Source organism: Dipteris shenzhenensis, chromosome 31 (genome assembly GCF_047967505.1).
Source record: "Dipteris shenzhenensis isolate YYH24624 ecotype China chromosome 31, Dip_SZ_1.0, whole genome shotgun sequence".
Classification (NCBI taxonomy): Eukaryota; Viridiplantae; Streptophyta; class Polypodiopsida; order Gleicheniales; family Dipteridaceae; genus Dipteris; species Dipteris shenzhenensis.
In genome coordinates this window covers 29614101-29634314 of record NC_141626.1, presented here as the reverse complement: position 1 = coordinate 29634314, position 20214 = coordinate 29614101, and the positions used below count along the sequence as shown (strand labels likewise).

Genomic DNA, 20214 nt, shown 5'->3' with positions numbered 1-20214 from the left:
CTTTTTTGGCTAAGACACACCCTCTCAATGATGCTACTCTTTTATCCTTAACATAGAGATGGGCAGCCAGGGATAGGGGTGGATCATGTCATTGAAGATGCATCTCTCAACCTTATCTCCATTTACCAGTTGATAACATACTTCAGCTGTTGTAAATATGGACAAAACTAGAATAGATACCAATTTCCGTTTCATCGAATAGATCTATGAACCTTGCAGAACAGGTTAAGGTGCTTCGAAGCTAAGAGACCCCTCGACTAGGCAGAATGTGGAGCAATAAGGGACCTTGAAAAGATCAGTATTAAATACAACTTCTTGATGACCCAGATTGCGGAAAACCAAAATTCACTTTATGCAAAGGACCCATCTCATAAATCACAATCACTGGAGTAAAGAGAATAACATTACAAAAAGCACTTTGAAGCTTCGAGGGTAAACACTAGAAAGTAAATTTGCCCACCACATCAACTTTCATTGTCTTGAATAAAGCTGAGATCACAGAGATTTATTCATAGAAGGCCATAACAACATGATACTGCAAAGAACAAACTACATGAAAGTGAATATGAGTGCTCGTGATAGTGAACAAGAGTATACGAGCCTTCACAATATTGTGAGATATAAACCATGGAATGACCATTAGAAAAATGCAGTAATATTCACTGATTGGCCAGCTCATGCATCACATTTTCTATTTACCTGAGATCTCTCTCCCTATTCTCAATGCGTACATCATCAGTCCCTACGCTCATTGAAATCATCGCTTATGTCACAAAGACCTCCTCAGCTCGTGTTACATAACATATGTGTTACCACTGACCACGTGACACTTTGAAGATTTCCAAGAATTGTGTGCCAATTGCTTCCCTTATGCCTCTGTATGAAACACTTTGAAAAACTCATCTTTGATGTCTGTATGATCTCCTGAAACCTATCCCAGAAGTGAGAATGGGATGCATGTTCCAAGAAGGCTTGTTTCTTAGTCTCAGCAAATTGTTGGCGGCATATCATGTATGTCTCATCACAAAAATTAAGTTTATGTTACAGTGTCTCTTCCTGATCCATGAGAAATTACACTTTGCAACGTGGGACATGTGGTTGGATCTTGTCTGGCTGCCCAATGTTCTATGTGAGTTCAACAAGCCCATAATGCTTAAGTATCTCCTTGAGGTGTAGCCAAAATCAGTCACCAGCTACCACAGTCAATGATGCAATTTGTTTGAGCGAGCCTCCAAAGCCATTTTTGGAAGCACATCATCTGACATTGGGTACTATGTGATACTAGAAAAAGAGTGGGCTTGTGAGGCTCCACCCTTGATTTAAGACTCATGTACTGAAATGATCCTTAAAAGTCCCAGAAGCTGAAATTATATAATAACTAGAATGAAAAACAGCCCAAAGGCAAGCCGTCCTCATTGTGTCCCTGAATTACAGTCATCATGATTAGATTACTAAGCTAAATAAGACGTACACAAGCTAAGAGAATTTATGAGCCTAAGAACTAGTCTCTTATATCTAGCATATCAAAAACGCTTTAACTGATGTGAGACATTTTTCTTGTACACCATATTCCAGCTAGCATTTTTGAGTTGTTTCAATTTACCATTGCTATCAACCTTCAAAGCAAAGCTAGAACGTCTAACCTAACTAGAGCTCAATATACATTTACCATGCAAACGCAGGCGAGAATTGGGCTAGGCGCAGGTTAGCGACAGGTCACGTTAGTCTCTGGTGGAAGATCTACACTTTTTTTGGGTTTTTGGGCTGAATATGCTTCAAGCATTGTTAAGAGCATGCAGAAGATATTATTTTTTAAGGAAACAAAAGCAAGAATATACGTTTGCTGTACACTTTCACAAGAATTACAAGCATAAATTTATATGCTTCGAGCATTCCTAAGAGCATGCAGAAGAGATCGTTTAGCAGCAAACACCGGTGCAAAAGTCATGCAAGCACTGTGATGTAAAGGTGGCAGATAATAAATCATGTCTTTCATAGTAGCTCAAAACCTTCAAAGAAAAGTGAGCAAAATGTCTGTGAGCCTGATGCCAATTGGCTACACTTTCATAAGTAATCGTACTTTACAATGAACCGACTTGTGTCAGTATCTGGGAGCACATACACCCATCATGAGTTAGAAAGTGAGAAACTGAATAAAGACAATGCACCCTTCATAACAAAGGCAGAGCTTATTGTACCCTGATTGAGACATTAATTCACAATTTGACGAGCATTCTGCACCACAAGGAATGGGAGTAGTCCTTGACACCACAAGATTATGACAACTCTACGCTACAACGCTTTCACCTCATCATTATCTAGCTGCACAGTTTCAACAAAAATATATAGATGTATCAGACGTTATCTCCCTAACCATGAACCACCACACGTGGATAGCATTGCTGGACATTGTACAAACCTGCTCATAGTAGGATTCACTGGTGCCAGGTGTAGATTGCCTGGGAAGACTAGGTTGCTGTGGCTGGTCTTGCTGTTGATGCATTTGCACATATGACATGTTATGTGGGCCCATGTGTAATTGCTCAGATGTCTGCCATACAAAATTAAGTTATCAGGTTATGCTTTTCTCTGTTTCATAATCACATAATATATATCACCTTTGCACAAAGGCACCTGAGAGGGCGTATGTTGGTAGGACAGAAAGTCTGAGGGAGGAAACTCCATATTGCTGGAGGGTTGACTACAATTTTGATACCCGTTTGCTGTTGCCGCTTGAAATGGTATGCTGAAATGAGGGAGTGTAGCTGGTAGAGAATGAAGTGGTGTTCCTGTGACTCCCTGTGACAAGTCCATCATGCTGACACCCATCCCCATCCCCATCCCCATCCCCATTCCCATACCTGCATGACTTATTGGTACTCCCATTGAAGGTAGTGGAGCCATTTGAGCCATCTGCATGTGTGGCATCCCAGCAGGTAGCACCATGGGAGATACACTCAAGCCATTTCTCATGGAAACCATCTGTAATTCAAAAACCAAGCAGTTACAGACATCTTCTATTCTACCACATTCTACAGGGTGACAAAAATCAGATGGATGATACAAAAGGAATCTATAGTACTCACCTGTAGCTGTAACTGCAGTGTCTTCATATATTCAATTGCTTCGTCCAACATGGAAGCCTTGTCAGTCTGCAAAACAGGTCAATGCTACAAATGAATCAGTACATTCATTTAGTCATGCACGTTTGGAGTGAGCAAAGGTTGAGCAGGCCCAAGAAGCTAAACAGAAAGTGATCAGACCTTGTTCGAGTTGGGAATAAGCTCCTGTAAAGTCTTCATCTTCTCATTGATTCTATTACGTCTTCTCTATTAAACACAACACTAAGCCTGATTAAGAGGAGCGCATGTATTTGCCAAGACTTGAGAACACACACATCCTTTGTATATAGATATCAAGCAGCTCTCAATTACCCTTTCAGAGAGGTTATGAACCTCTGCAGCTCTGTTTCTCTTTGAAGACTTGCGTGGCTGTTTCGTTTCAGCGGATTCACCCTCTGCCTCCTGCATTGTGTTCAACAGGAGTATCAGTTAGTGGCATCACACCCAAGAACCACTATAATAAGGTTAAACCTTGATCCAACAACAGTAAGGTTAAGTCATATCAAACATAAGGTGTCAAGACACATACTTCACTCTGGCACTCAGAATCGTCCGCTTTCCGTTTCCCACTGGAGGCCTCCTTCATGCTCATGTCTACACTGACTTGCGACCCTCCGGAGCAGGATGGAAAAACTATATCACGGACTTCTGTTCTTTGACACCCCACAGATGCAGGAGCCAATCTTTCTGAAGTGTTTGCATTCACTTGTGCAGTAAATGATTCTCCCTTACTTCCAACACTGTATGAATGACTGGTAGAACGTTTCGCAGTGGCTTCCTCGGTGATGTGGCTACAGCCACTTTGCTGCATGCTTGAAATCTGGAAGCATGAATCTGAAACTTTTCTTGGACAGCCAGAATTAACCGTGTATGATGACTTGGAGATGATCGAACCAGAGGTTTTGCTCTTTCCTGATGACTGTTCTTTGCCCTGGTCGTGTTTAGAAAGAAGGGCATTAGATCGAGGCCTTGCAGGACAAACCTCTGCTCTGAGACCAGCCACAGGCCATGTGCTATTCGAACGTAGCCCACCTTGACTAGGATGAAGAGGCAACTTATTGACAATTGAGCTGGTATTCCGAAGGCTCGGGAAAAGCATCGAGGATGATGGTTTTGAGGCTTCTGACTCTTCAGAGAGCTTTTGGGACGAGGAATGTCGTGCAGATGATTGAGAGCCTGGAGGCGGTTGCATTGTTGTCCTGACTTTACCAAAAGCTTCTAGGCCGGCCTGTTGAACAAGCCCTGCAGCTCGTTCAGCTCCCAATGCTAATGCAGCATCAGCACTCGTTGTCCTTAACAAAGGACCGCTTCCTGCATGTTCTTCACTACCAGCCTTCCCCATTCCTGTTACGTTCCCAATGTTGCCTGAAAGCCCTGCAGTAGCCACATCACCTGTAATTGAAGGTGTCTTTGCAATGCTGGAGGGCCATTGCGCAAAGAGATCTGAACAGTAGCTTTTTTCAAAAGTATCCTCCAAAGGATATTGCAGCCATGTGACCACCTCATCGTCGGAAAAGACATCAGGAACTCCAACGTCATTGTTGGCTTTGCTTCCAGGGGACAGCTTATCAGCTTGTACCGTTTTGTTTGAAGAGTTTGCAGCATTTCCCTTGTCCGACATGGCCTGTGGCCTGTGATTCACATCAAGTCTGAAACTGTGGTCCTTCCTCGGCAATATCAAGGCTCCGTTATGACTCCTCAAATTACCCAGTGGACAGCTGTACAGCAGCCAGCTTCCCAAAAGAACGGCGTTGAAAAAACCACCACCAGTTCGGCAACCTATTGTATATCAAAAGCAAAGGATGAACCCATACCAATCAACAGGCCAATTTTGCAGCATTGCAAGTGTGTTCTAAAGCTCGGTGCATCCGCTGGTATCGTTTCTGGGAGGTCCAGGGATGAAGAAGCTTGGAAAAAGTACAGGAGAAAAACAAAAGTCCGAAGAACTTCACATACACTGTGGGGCTTCGAGTAAACTGTACACCACCCAGGGCCGTACCTTGCTTGAAAAGATCGCTTCTACATCGATGGAGTTTGTATGTCCCTTAGGAAGCACTGAATCTTCCTCAAGACCATGTTCTCATGAGAAACACTTAAAATAAGTAAGGCCGCTACAAGAACGCCAGAGAAATGAGCACCACGTCTTTCAGTCAAAGGCTCGACTGGAGAGATGAGAACAATGGCGTTGATATTGCGCCACCTCAATATTCAAACCAGCTTATGCCCTTCTAGGTGGACAGGCACACAATAAGAATGTAAGACCAGAAAAGAAAATGTCGGAATTGCTCAGGATGCTCGAAGTATATCTACTGGCTCAGAAACCTGATTAGCGCAGCTTAGCAGCTTCTTCTTGTTGCACCAAAACCGCGACGGTCTATCTCGACGGCGGCATAAGGTGATTCAAAGCTACCCACTAGTGGAACCATTCTAGCTCCAATTTCCGAGCACTACGAAGAAGAACAAATTTCGCCTGAATCGTCCAACTCAAAGTCGGCCAACTGCCGATTCAAAGGGGCTGATATAAGGAAGGATCCTTGATGTGAGCTAGCATCATTCTGTAAAGGCGGGATTCAGCGGTGAGGATGAACGAAATCTAGCCGGAGATGAAGTCCAATTAGCGAGACTATCGACAAGACTGCTCATTTCAGGAACAATCTAAGTACCGCTGTGGAGAGGGGTCGGGAAATCTGACAAGGTGTTGCCCGAAAGCAGGATGGGAAGGATTTGGACACGAGATCCTGTAGATTTTTCAGCTGAGGGTGCAAGTTCATCAGCAGACACACCGCCGGACTCCGGAAATCCTTCCGAATTTCTTGCTGCGCCGGCCACAAAAGCCCCGCCGCTCCACTCGCCGGATACTTTTCCCGGCAACTGGCAACTCCCCAAGATCTCGGCAAACTCAACCACACCTTAAACCCTGGTTCCAGGTTGGAACCCATTATCCCAAGTGGCGCTTCCGGAGGCCTCCATCGTGCCACGTCATTGGGTGACGTTGGCCTGCAAATCGTATCTACACTCTGGGCCTCAAATTTTTAATTTTTCCTCTTTGGGTATTTTTTAAAAGTCGTCTAAAATCCAGCTTATCTCCCGCCGCATACTCCGCTACGTCGTGCCACGTGTTCTCTGAATTGTGGCTCTCCTTGATCCGCTGCCAGCTACGGCCGCCGAACGTTAGCCGGTCTTCAAACCGGCTGCAGCCGGTATCCATCTTCCGGCAGTTTATTTACTCTAATTAACTCGGATAATCTTTACAAACTTACAAGGACTCAGATTCAGGATGGTTGGTCTCTCTCTCATCACAAAACACCACTCCTTCACACCAACTCAAGAGCTTGAGGACGCGGTCACGCTTATCGCCCACCTCAACCTAATTGCTTTGCATTGAAACGGATGTCTTATGCTATCTGGCACTGCAAGTCACGGCCATGTGCCCCCCCTCTCAGTAGACCATGGGGGTGTGAGTTGGTGAGTCGGTACCGGAAAAAACAAAAGACTTCACACTCAACAAGCCTTTTTTAATCTCGTGTACCTCCTTTCATCCTATATACTTCCCTTTGGCCTTCTACTCTTTTTAAGGGACTCACCATACCCTTAAGGAAAGCCGGCATATTTCCGTCTTTTTCTTTTAAGACTCAGCATCTTTTTACTAAGCTTAAGCAATTTGTTGCGCAAGTGTCGCAACTATCACAAATTGTCCACAATAATTTCTGGAAAGAAACGTTATCATCACCTATAAGAAAACATCACCAAAAAGCGCGTGTCACATAATAGATCAATAATAAGCTAGCCAAATCGGACGTACAATGATATATGCTTTGAACACAAAATATATAACCAAACTCGCAATGCATTGTTTACAATATGCAATGTGCATGGAAGATAAGGATAATATACAATGAGGACCCTGAGTACTTAATGAATTGACTTCAATTCTCACAATAGATTTCATGTAAACATTGTCGATTTTTTCCTTGCTTGAATTGTTCTCTAACATAACGATAATATACAATGATTGACTTATTCAATCCTTGTAATAGACTCTTTGTAAAGATTGTCAATTTTTGACTTGCCAAACATGTTATGTGTTGCTTATTAGACCTATTTTATTAGCACCATGAAGCAAATCCAATCGTACAAAGGATAAGGTATCATCATCAAAGGTGGATGCTCTCTCTTTTCTTAAGCTTGGACTTGAGCTTGAGCTTCTTACAACCTAATGGTATGAAAGGATAAGGAACAATGACAATCCTAACTACTTAATGAATTGGCTTCTTCAATTCCTATAATAAATTGTAAGTAAGCACTATCAGATTTTGACTGGGTGCAAGTGTTATATGTTGTTTACCATGATCTTTTTTTATTAGCATGAAAAAAATCCAATGGTACAATGGATAAGGTATCATCAATAAACTAGGTTACTTTCTCTTTTCTTTGTTTGAAAAGGAAGCCTTGGCTTAGACTTAGCTCCTTTCAACCTAGCCTTTCTTCTTATTTTAAAACTTTGTTCAATGCCTACTTTATGCAAAAGATGGAAGAAGTAATCCATATGTACCTTGATGGCACTTTTCACCTTCCCCCCTTCCCCCTTCTTTAAATGCCATCCCACCCTTCTCTTTCGATGTAGAAGTAGTCAAGAGAGGCCATCGAACCCTACAAAGTGGGAAGAGTGAATTTTCTAAGTTAAAAAGCATGGCTTAAGTTATCACGTCACAATACATGTCTCCTTGTGGTTAGCAACACCAAAGGGAAGATTTATCCTTTTGTACTACACATGATTGTCTTGCCCGTGTACATTTATTGTTTTCTATTTCACTCCAAATATAGGGGAACTTAAGATATCTCATGCAAGATAGAATACATGAGAGTGGGAAAGAAAGAAAAGACATACAAAGTAGCTCACCATCTTCACATTGATAAGGGTAAAGCATGAAAAGTTATTGCTATCTGCATCACAAAAGTGATCATGAAAAGCAACCATAAGTCTTAAATGGAAGTAATGAAGTGAGTTATTGTATGTAATGATGTGCCCATATGTAATCAAGGCAATAATGTGACAGTTTTTAAGTTAGTTATTATTTAATGAAATGATGTCCACATTATGAAGCACTTCAACAAAATGCATAATCCTTAGAGGATGAGAACATTACTTGGGAAAAAGCATAATCAATGATCAAGGAAAAGAATAGGAACCAAATTGCAAATCTAAGTTGAGGACAAATGGCACGCTTTCTCTTAATAATTGGTGAATGACCCAACTATCAAAATTTGTAGGCCCATAACTTCAATTGTCAAACCCCAACATCGTCATCTGACAAATCAAATCAAATGGCAAGAGGGGATCTCATGTGGATGATATTTTGATCACTATGTCAATAAAATGCAATCATTAAAATTAGAACATGATATGAAAGTGTGCATAATTACACCTTATGTGAAACAAAAGAATAGAAACCATAAACTTATTGACATTTAATATGGTAACGAATATTACAGTGAAAATTAGATCACGATTAACTATGTCAATAAACCACAATCATTAAAATTAGAACATGATATGAAAGTGTGCATAATTACACCTTATGTGAAACAAAAGAATAGAAACCATAAACTTATTGACATTTTGACATATAATATAGTAACTAATATTACAATAGAAATTAGACATATCATTTCTCCACATACATATACACATCATAGTAGAAGAAAAGGGGAGAGGATCGGACACAAGCTTTAATAATAATATTCAAGCTAACATCATGAAGGACTAGGATACCCAATCTCACTAGCCTTTCAATTGAACTATGTAAACAAAAGTCTCTTAAGTAGAGCTCCAAGCCTCTAACCATGGGTGCTTTTCTAAATCAATTTCTCTCAAAAACCACCTAGATGCTATATTTACCAATAGATCCATCTAGATAGATTCCTCTACAATCTCTCTTTTACCACTTTGTTATAAACAATCTTCTAAACTACATGTTCACAAATAGTATTATAAAATTGTCAAAGTAGAAGGAGAGAGTGGGAGCAAGAAAGAAAGGAAATATACACACTCACATACCTAACTATAACCAGACAAAAATGAGAGAAAAATGGTACTGTAAAAATGGATGGGGTTGTGTCTCTTAGTCCCTAACTTAGTCCATGTGGAATATAAGTGCATGATGTGGTGCAATTTATATACTTGAACTCCCCCTAATTGCATGGGGTGTTTACCCACACCAAAAAAAGATTTTTGAAAAGAAAATGTTGCATATGATGGCAACAAATATGATAAAGGAAATTCTAAGAAATTAGAGTAATGCATAAGCACAATGACTTTGTAGTGGAAATATATATATAAGAAACAATTAATCATCACTTCCCCTATTAAGCTTAGCTTATGTTGAAAAATGCCAACCTGATGCCGAAGGGGCGGATTTTTGGGAGATCATCTTTTGGCGAGTGTGTGCAAAATGGCGAGCATTCTCTCTCTCCTCTCTCCTCCACTCCCCTTTGTCTTCTTTCCCATCTCCCTGTGAGGACCCCTTCCTACATCTCTCTCTCTCTCTTGTGGGGGTTAAAGGTCACTGTGCCTTAACCCCAGTTATGTACAATACTCAAACACATATATAAATGAATGAAAAAGAAGATTAGGGTGGTTCTGCACCCACCAAAACTTGTGTGGCTCTCTGTCTCTCTCTCTCGCTCTCTCTCCCTCTTCCGTTCTTGCTTCCGTTGAGAGCACTCTCAACTGGTATCCGAGCCCGGGTGATCTAGCTGAGCATGCGTGAATGCTTGGAAGCTCAGCAGCGCTGTGGGAGGAAGGAGAAGCTCTGTGGGAAGCTTTGTGGGTGACTTTACTTGCATCCGAGTGTGCAGAGACCTTGGAGAAACCTTTGGAAAAGTCACTTTGGCTTTGCGAAGTGGTTTTGAGAGCCTGTTAAGAGCTTTCAAAGAAAAAGTCGTTTTTTGAGCTTTTCCCTGTTCCGTTCGATGACAGAGACTCCGTATTGACTTGTAGAGGCAACTATTGCTTGCTTTTGGTGTCCACATTACTTCAGGAGCCTGGAAACACCTTCATTCCTGAATCTGGGATCATTTCATTGGATTTCTGAGTCACTGTGTCAATTCCTGCGTTTTTTGCCCGGGTGTTGGAACTCAAGTTTGGAGTAACCATTTGCAGATCTGTCAGTTCCGGTGGACTCAGGAGGTCCTAAAACTTCTATGTTGCTCATCATTCGCACTCCGGTGGAGTTTACAGATAGCTCTGTTTCCAAAAACGTTTTTCAGTCTGTGTGTTGGACCCAGTGATTGAGACCACGGTTTCCAAAACCGTCTGTCCCATTGCGTTTCGGACGCCCAAAAACCCCTACCTATCAGTTCTTGCGTGATTCGGTGGAGGATTTTCACAGTTATAAATCTCTGTGTATTCGATTTCGTCTCTCTGTTATGCATTTTTCATGCTAAGGTTTTGAAACCTTAGATTTATGCCACATGGCAGTGGATAAGTGTTGACTCCCATTTCTCATTCATCGGTTGTGATTTTGGAGTTCTGGCAGAAGAGAGATATTTGCAGATTTTCTTGCTGGTTCCGATTATGCAATGGCGCCCATGTTTTGAGGCATCTCAGGTTCTATTTTCAGTAGCGCTCATTACCGTGGGACTATGATTTCTTGAGCATACCTTATGCAGATCACTCTGGTTGCAGTTTGAGCAGTGTGCGCTCATTCGTGGTATGCATTGGGTTGCAATGGATGATTTATAGGCCATTTGGATGCATTGCGGTCCTTGTTGGATGCGCTGATAGGCCCAAATTGCCTTGTGGGATGCTATTTTTTATGGACGCTTTGCACATGGATGCTATTTTATGCTGAGGGACAGCTTTGAAACATTGCAGGTGATGCACTGATAGTGCTATGCTCTCTTGGATGAGACATTATTGATGCATATGCCAGTGGACAGTGTTTATGCTTGAGTCATTTGGCACTTATTGGCATTTTCTTTTGGGCCAGATTTGCTCATATGGATGCATAGTATATGCACATGAGTCAGATGCATCTTTTGATGCTTTGAGCTTTGAGTTTTTTGTGATATTTCAGTCTATTGTGGCATACACATTTGGGTGCACCTGGTATTTGGTGTGATTCTCTGTTGCAGGGACTAGCATTTGGGATTTTGTTTCATTTGCATCATGGCATCCTCTTCCATGCCTGAAAAGGAGTTTTTCAGCATTAAAAAGTTTGATGGGACAAACTTTTCTTTGTGGAAAGAACAAATAAGGGATGTGCTTATTCAAAAGAAGCAGATTAAACCCTTGGCAGGGATTGAAGCTAAGCCTGCAAATATGTCTGAGAATGATTGGAATGAGTTGGATGCATTAGCAAAGTCTACTATTAGACTTCATCTTGCAGAGTCAGTTTATTTCACAGTAGTAAATGAGCAAACTACGGAAGATTTGTGGAAGAAACTGTGTGCCACTTATGAGAAGGAAACTGCCTCTAATAAAGTTTACCTCATGAAGAGGTTGTTTGAGCTGCAGATGAAGGAAGGGGTCTCCATTGCTTCTCACTTGAATGAATTCAATATTATTTTCAGCCAGCTTCAGGCTCAGAAAATGAATTTTGATGCGGAGACTAAGGCAATATTTCTCTTATGTTCATTGCCATCCTCATGGGATACCTTCCGTACAGCTGTCAGTAACTCTGCACCTGGTGGAGTACTGAAATTTGATGATGTTGTGGGTAGCTTGTTGGCTGAGGAGATTAGACGGAAGTCTATGGATGGCAACAAGCAGGATGCAGCCTTAAATGTGCAAAGGGGCAGAGAGGGGGCAGATCACAGTTCAGGGGAAAGTCCCAAGAAAAAGTGAAGTCACGTAGCAAATCCAGGGCACGGAACATTGAGTGTTACCACTGTGGCAAGAAGGGCCATATGAAAAAGGATTGCTACAAGCTGAAAAGAGAGCAAAAGGATAAGAAAAAGAATGCAAATTGGGGTGCAAATAAAAAGGAAGAGAGTCCAAGGGAGGACAAAGGAAAAGTGAAGATCGAGGAGATCAATGCAGTCACACATGATAGTGACAATGATGTTCTCTTCATGTCTAGTTTATCTACAGAGTTGCTTACCACTTCAGATGATGCATATTCCCAGGATTGGATTTTGGATTCTGGTGCTTCATTCCATGTTACTCCCCATAGGGAATGGTTCTCCACTTATGACAGTGGAAAGACAGGTTGTGTGCATCTTGGAAATGACTATGCATGTGACATAGTGGGAGCAGGTGACATAAAGTTTTCTTTTGCAAATGGGTCTGTATTTGTTTTGAAACATGTGAGACATGTGCCTAAGCTGACCAAGAGTCTTATTTCAGTGGGTCAGCTAGATGATGCTGGTTTTCACACCACTTTTGGCTTTCAAAGTTGGAAAATTCAAAAGGACTCTATGCTTTTGGCCAGGGGTGCCAAGTGTGGGACTTTGTATCCGTTACATGTATCAGGGGTATTTGATCATGTTGTTGCAATAACCGAGCAGCCAAGCACTTCTTTGTGGCATTGCAGGTTGGGGCACATGAGCCAGAATGGAATGAAACTCTTATGCCGTTTGGGTTATGTACCGCATTTGAGTTTCTCTGATTTTGAATTTTGTGAGCAATGTCTCTATGGAAAGCAGACTAAATCAGCCCATAAAAGAAGGGGAAAGAAAGAGTTTGAAATGCTTGATTTGGTGCATTCAGACGTATGTGGTCCCATGCCTACACGGTCATTAGGCGGGGCCGAATACTATGTGACATTCATTGATGATGCAACTAGGAAAGTGTGGGCTTATGCTATAGCTCGGAAGAGTGATGTATTCCATGTATTTCAGAAATGGCTGGCCTTGGTTGAGAATCAGTCAAGTAGAACGCTTAAATGCCTACGGACTGATAATGGTGGAGAGTATCTCTCTCATGACTTTCAGCATTTCTGTGATACACGTGGGATTAAGAGGGAGCTCACATCCCCTCGTACTCCAGAGCAAAATCCAGTTGCAGAAAAGATGAACCGTACCATTCAAGAAAGGTTGCAATGCATGCTTTCCAATGCAAGTCTTTCTGGTGGTTTTTGGGCTGAGGCAATGAAGACTGCAGTGCATGTGATCAATAGATCACCTAGTAAGAGTTTGGATGGTGGTATTCCTGAAGAGGCATGGAGTGGCAAGAAGCCCTCTTACTCTCATTTGCGTATATTTGGGTGTGAGGCATATGCACATGTGCCAAAAGAGCTTCGAAAGAAGCTAGATCCTAAGTCTAGGAAATGCATCTTTCTAGGTTATGGTGAAAGTGGAGAGATGGGCTATCGTCTCTGGGATCCAGAAGCAAAGAAGATCATACGCAGCCATGATGTGGTCTTCAATGAGAAGAAGATGCATAAGGCACCCATGAGGGATGTGGAAATGAGGAGAATCACTTTCCAGGATGTGAATCCACCTGCATATGTTGATAGACAGCAAGCTGTCCATGCACCAAATGTGCAAGAAATGGTACCACCAAGTACTCCCACAGGTATACAATCAAGGGTAGATGATGGATCATCTATTGGTGGAAATGATGAGCCAAATGTGGCTGATATGCAAGTGGGACAGCAAGCTGAAATGCCCTTGAGAAGATCATCTAGAGTGTCTAGACTGCCTGATAGGTTTGTTCCAGGGGTAGACTATGTGATGCTTACTGATTGCGGGGAGCCTTCTTGCTACAGAGAGGCTATGATGCGTGAGGATCAACGCAAGTGGGAGTATGCTATGCAATCAGAGATGAGTTCACTTATGAAGAATAAGACTTGGGACTTGGTTTCTTTGCCACATGGAAAGAAAGCATTGCCATGTAAATGGGTCTACAAAATGAAGGTCACAGGTGATGATGTGCCTAGATACAAGGCCCGTTTGGTTGCTAAAGGGTTCAAGCAAGAGAAGGGTGTGGACTTTGATGAGATATTCTCTCCGGTTGTGAAGATGACCACACTTAGATGCATGCTTGGACTAGTGGCATCAGAGGATATGGAGCTTATGCAAATGGATGTCAAGACAGCTTTCTTGCATGGGGATTTGCATGAGGAAATTTACATGGTGCAGCCGGAAGGCTTTGAAGAAAAGGGCAAAGAGCATTTAGTTTGCAAGCTGAAGAAGAGTCTCTATGGTCTTAAGCAAGCGCCTAGAGAATGGTATCAGAAGTTTGATGCTTTCATTCGGTCCCAGGGTTTTAGAAGGAGTGAAATTGATCACTGCCTCTACACTAAAAGGGCTAAGGATAGTAGCCTGATAATCCTGGCACTATATGTGGATGATATGCTATTGGCTAGCAAGAATACTTATGAGCTAGATGCATTAAAGGCCAAGTTGCATGAGGCCTTTGATATGAAGGATTTGGGATTTGCAGGTCATATTCTTGGTATGCGCATCACGCGTGATCGGAGTAGGAAACTCCTTTGGCTTTCACAAAAAGAGTATGTTACAAAAGTATTGCAGCGTTTCAATATGGAGGGGGGGAAGGCAGTGAGTACTCCATTGCCTCCATATGTGAAACTGAGTCATACAGATAGTCCCAAATCAGATGAGGAAAGGGCCATGATGGCCAAGGTTCCTTATGCATCAGCAGTTGGGAGTCTTATGTATGCTATGATAGCTACTAGACCAGACATTGCATTTGCAGTGGGAGTTGTTAGCCGGTATATGGCTAATCCAGGAAAGAGGCATTGGGAGGCAGTTAAGTGCATCATGAGGTACATGAAGGGTACCAAGGAGATGTGCATTTGCTTTGGTAAAGGAGACATGCGTGTACTTGGGTACACAGATTCAGACTATGCAGGGCATGTGGATAGTAGGAGATCCACTTCTGGTTATGTGTTCACCTTTGCAGGTGGTGCAGTGTCGTGGATGTCTCACGCACAGAAGTGCGTTGCTTTGTCTACCACAGAGGCTGAGTATGTTGCAGCCACAGAGGGTTGCAAGGAGGCTATATGGCTTGATCGGCTAGTGGGAGATTTGGGGATTCATACAGGTGTACCGACATTGCATAGTGATTCGATGAGTGCTATTCAACTAGCACGGAATCCGGTCTTTCATGCAAAGACCAAACACATTGAGGTCAGGTACCATTTCATCAGGGAGGTACTTGAGGACAAGCGCATAGAGCTTGTCAAGGTTCATACAGATGATAACCCTGTAGATATGCTGACGAAGAGTCTACCTAGTCAGCGGTTTGAGTATTGTCGTGTATTGATGGGCATTGGATAGTATGCTCACTGGTTGTTCTCCCTTAAAGGCACATTGTCCTTTAAGTGGGAGGTTGTGGGGGTTAAAGGTCACTGTGCCTTAACCCCAGTTATGTACAATACTCAAACACATATATAAATGAATGAAAAAGAAGATTAGGGTGGTTCTGCACCCACCAAAACTTGTGTGGCTCTCTGTCTCTGTCTCTCGCTCTCTCTCCCTCTTCCGTTCTTGCTTCCGTTGAGAGCACTCTCATCTCTCTCTCTCTCTCTCTCTCTCTCTCTCTTCCTTGCCCCATGTTGTTGCACTATTATTCTCTTAGTCTCTCCCCATGTCTTTGCCTTCTCGTCAAAACACAACATTTATTAAGTCTCACCTTCACATACCTTCACATCTAAGGACTAGCATGAAGCTTATCCATACACTCAAAATAAGTCTTCACTTGACTATCTCTCTCTCTCTCTCTCTCTCTCTCTCTCTCTCTCTCTATGCGTGTGTGTGTGTGTGTGTGTGTGTGTGTGTGTCCTGCTGAAATAGTGATATCTACTTCTCTCTTCCTACATCCTCTTGTTTCATAATTATGGTATTGCTCTCTACATCCAATGCATCCTCATTACCATGTTCTTAGCTTATATTATGCTGCAAAACATGCTTCAGAAAGTTGCATCCTACTTTTCATGTCAATGCATGTATCTATTTCCATGGGCAAACAACATTCATTCAGGACTGATATCCTCAATCCATCTATTATTTATAAAGTGCAAAATTCAGTTCATTTCCCAAAAATGTTTCCAGATTTCATAGTTTCTGGTTTGTCCAAAACATAGCATACAATAAAGTAGCTAACATTTGTGCTCTTCCTACACCATAACCATATTACAGTGAGCAGTCTACAAATTGGTCTGGTACTGTTTGTATGGGCCCTCCTAAAGGGCATCAAAAAGTGTCAAAGTCCTCGTGGGGCTCAAAAAACCGTTTCCATGGTGAACATTCCCCACTGGGGAACACCTTATAGTGATCCAAATCACCAGTAAAAGTCCCATTAACTTCCTTCCTCTTCATTGATAGGTACCTAGACTCACCTGCGTCAATCAAGGTAACACAAGGGTTAGAACCACTGCTTTACACTTGTAACCGCAGGCTTTATGGCCCAGCCACGATTGTTATCCATGTCAATCTCAACAATTCAATTAAAAGAGGAGGAGTTTAAAGGAAATACTTAGAGCTCTCTTAAAAACCATTGGCAGTTCTTTATGTCCTATGGTAGCAGCAGCAGCAGATGAAAGATCTTCTCTGGTTCGAGATCTTGGGAGGTAGTAATGGGTTGCAGTGAAGGCCTTAGAGTGGGAGGTGTAGCAGATCTCGAAGGGAGCTAAGCCGATAGGATTCTTGGAGCCTTCGCGAGCTCAAGGTACTCTCGTGTAGGTAGAAAGGGGTTGCCGCGCATGCAGCCTTTCAAGAAAGGAGTATCTCTTTTGGGTCGAGATCATGGGAGCCACTAGTGAGCCACAGTGGAGGTCTTGGAGTAGGAGGTCTAGCAACGTTCGGAGGGGGCCAAGTAAAGAGAGATTACGTGAGCTCTTTGCATCACATTAGAGGGCCATCAAGGATCCATGTTATATAGAGCCTGCACATGTACTTAGAGCTCTGGTTCTAAGTGGTACTTGATTACTATTTTTCCTACTATATTTTCTACTAGCTTTTTTGCATTTTCAGGCATGTGGTTATGTTGTTACTGACCTGCTATGTATGATTTGCTATGATAAATCTCCTACACTAGGCAGAAAAGGGAACCAGCCCATAGTGATAACCGCATGAAACATTTGTAGTATATGGGCTTCACTGCAGTTCGCACGTCTTGGAATGGCTCATGGACCACCATATCCTTCCAAAGTTTCTGTCGTTTCGGTGTCTACGTAATGCCACCTTAGCTTCTTATTTGAGCAGTCCTCAACGAGCAGGCTAAAGTGGACGTTCTTTCATCGATTAATATTTTTACCCCTAAGGGACTATTCTGCAGGTCTTCCTCGTGCTAAGTCAGCACTCAGACACTGTGTCTCGCGGAATCCTCAAGTGTCTCGACGTTGCAGGTATACCCTTTGTATGGGTCATGCCCCTCCAAGTAGCCGGTGTGTATGTGTGCACATGTTAGTATCCAGAGCTCATGGTAGGTTATGGTGCGAAAGTCCAATATGGGGTTCGCTTCTAAGTGAGCCTTGGATTCCCCTTCATTTTTGCAATTTGTAGGGCAAGGGGAGGAAAGTGTGTGTGTGTGTATCCCGCCAAATCGCAATCCCGCAGCGGTCCATACACCACAATCGATGCGTGGGCAGCTGTCTACCCATTCCCATGGACTGGGATGGACCGCTGGCCCGCATATGTGTTATGGGGTATTAAGGGTAAAGGGTGCTTACTCGTCCATTGCATTATCGTTTGTATGTCTAGGGAGATGCCCAGGAAGTCATTCTGTAGGACTTCCAGTATCATCCCCCGGCTCCTCCTTCTATCGAATCCGTTTCCTTTAAATTTTTGTATCAACTTTCCAATCTGTATGAATCCATTAAAGTTACCACTTTTTGTGTATAGTATAGGCATTACTTGTGATAGTATGACCTTCTTTGCAAAGGATTTTGGTCGTTCCCATTGCGCCAAATATATTGGCATACTTTATAATCAAGTTCATCGAGCTTATCAAATTTGCTCGTAACTGCTCTGTCATTTCCAGGGTGCATTACCGTGATGGCCATGTTCAGAAAGGAAACTTTGGTTCCTTGGGGTTCAGTGCCCACGTCGAGGGCAAAGGCCTTCATTGTTTCCTTGATCTCCAGAAAGTCCAAGGGATAAATCCAATATGGGTTGTTGGGGTCCATGTATGTAGATGGATCTAGGAATTTCCTGTGGTTAGGAACATTAACTTGAAGGTGTCATCCATGTATCTTGCCGAGTTCCCGAAATTCCTCAGGGTTTCCCCTTGTCTGAGGTTCCATAGTCTCTTTGTGAAATTGTATTCGAACCAGAAAAGGTAGAGGTTGCACCATAATGGGGAGAATGCAAATCCCATGGGGATGCCAGAGACCTGTCTATACGTCTCTCCCCCTAGAGTAAGGTGCATGTTGCCAAGTAGCCAGGTGTTCATTCTTATCAGTTCCCATTTTGAAGTAGAGGGAGTTCGTCGTGGCCTCTTTTCTTGCCACCCCACCATGCCCCGTTTTTGGGGAATAATGAATTCCTTTCCCGAACAGGAAAAGACAAGTGAAATCACTTGTTCCATAACTTTAATTAGGCCCATCTCCCCTTGTAGAGGGATGTTCTCAAAACATTTGCCAATGTCCACCGTGAAGACACATGTTATCAAGTCTAGCAAGTTTATTTTCATTTCATATACTGACTTGACTATCCAAAAATCTTTCGATGGGACACCTAGGTCCTCCATGATTGAGTCTTGTAGACTTACACTAGCAATCATAAGGGGTTCCAAGCATGCTTGTAGTGATGATGCTATGACTCCCGCTATCTCTGAGAAGACACATGCATGGGCGTTTGTTATCCATCTAAAGGAGCTTTTATGTGCTTTGTATGTGCACATTAGGTAGGGTAGTGAATGCTTCTCAATAAATGGGCAGATATGAAAGGATAAAATTTCCTTGGTTAGTCAGTCAAGGGAGTAGGTTGCCTTGAGGGGTCTCCTCGGGAAGAAGGTAACCAGATTGTTGGCAATGAACCAGATGGCATGGTCAAACCAAAGGGGTTGAGAGCCTTACAATCCATTCTCTCTTCATTACATCTGCATTTTATATATGGTCTCCCCACATTAAACATATCATTGACATATTTTAGGGTTCTCCTTTCAGACTCATTAATCTTACTTTTGCATCTGCCGAATACTCCCACTGGAGATGGGCATCTGCCTGATGTGAACATGGCCATGGGAAAAAATCTGGCCAACGCATGGCTGTACACAATTAGGATGTCAAAGTTTTGAGCTGCTTGTCTTTATGCTCTTAGTGGATTGCAAAAGGTCCGTATGAATAACCAAGTGTCAACATGAAATGGAGCTAAGAGATTCATATCATGTAAATCCCAAACTTTATTATCATGTGCCATAAGTTCTGCCTCCAATACTCTAGGTGGGAAGAACGGATTCGTATAGGTGGGACATGAGCTTTTCCTAGCATTTGTAACCAGGGTCACCATCAGATCTGAAAAGATTTTCTCTTGGTTGTCCTGAGACCTCCATAATGTAGAAACTGTGCTGTGGTGGTGACTGCACATTTTGTGGGGGGATAAAACACTTTAAACCCATATTCTCTATAGAGTCAGGGCTGACTGGGGGGGTTTAGATTAAAGTTGAGAAACAGGTTTCTCATAGTGTTCGGGGATGATTCCACAAAGTCCAAGAGGGCCTTGTTATCTTCGTGAATGATCTGGTCCAATGACTCATGGAGTTGTCTGATAAGTGTTATTGCTTCATCCGCTTTGCCTTTGCTGAGAACTAGGACTTTGCACTAGTCATTGAATGATAGTTGCATAACTAGTAGTCTTCCAAAATCCGGGTGTTCCTTTAATTCTTGCGAGTCTAGACTGATTATACTTTCATGGACTCTTTGAGGGAACATGGTCATGATAGCTTGGCATGCTTAAAAGGGGGTTGGTAGTGGATCCTCATAGCCAAACTTGGTGACGTCTGCGAACCAAGAAGGTGCTTGGAAAGAGAGGGAAACAAACCCATCAAGTTAGCATCTTTGTCATCCCAATGGGCTTGTCACGGTGTGTGTTGCCTATTGAAATAGCGATATCTACTTCTCTCTTCATACATCCCCTTGTTTCATAATTATGGTATTGCCCTCTACATCCAATGCATCCTCAT

General features: G+C 42.6%; 1 protein-coding gene across 3 annotated transcripts; it reads right to left on the bottom strand.

Annotated features, from left to right (window-relative positions):
- Positions 1 to 611: 611 nt before the first annotated feature.
- Positions 612 to 5911, bottom strand: LOC147881311 (uncharacterized). 3 transcript variants are annotated; one of them, XR_015544003.1, is made up of 8 exons: positions 3652 to 5911; positions 3435 to 3524; positions 3264 to 3329; positions 3087 to 3152; positions 2635 to 2982; positions 2420 to 2551; positions 2199 to 2322; positions 612 to 2108 (listed from the first exon to the last, which is right to left on the bottom strand). XR_015544003.1 is itself a non-coding variant. In XM_087402267.1 (7 exons), the coding sequence occupies exons 1-7, from the start codon at positions 4741 to 4743 to the stop codon at positions 2293 to 2295; spliced, it is 1824 nt and encodes a 607-aa protein (XP_087258393.1). In that variant the 5' UTR covers positions 4744 to 5911; the 3' UTR covers positions 612 to 2292. The 3 variants fall into 3 exon arrangements, 1 of the variants encoding a protein (XP_087258393.1); XR_015544004.1 differs by having other exon boundaries at positions 613 to 1423; XM_087402267.1 differs by having other exon boundaries at positions 612 to 2322.
- Between the last annotated feature and the right edge of the window lie 14303 nt (positions 5912 to 20214).

Excerpts from the sequence above, each read along its gene's own strand:
- LOC147881311 (XM_087402267.1), bottom strand. The coding sequence starts at position 4,743 with ATGTCGGACAAGGGAAATGCTGCAAACTCTTCAAACAAAACGGTACAA. Across the intron at positions 3,525-3,651 it reads ATTCTGAGTGCCAGAGTGAA|GAGGCAGAGGGTGAATCCGC; the intron begins GTATGTGTCTTG and ends AACACAATGCAG. Across the intron at positions 3,153-3,263 it reads TTATTCCCAACTCGAACAAG|ACTGACAAGGCTTCCATGTT; the intron begins GTCTGATCACTT and ends CCTGTTTTGCAG.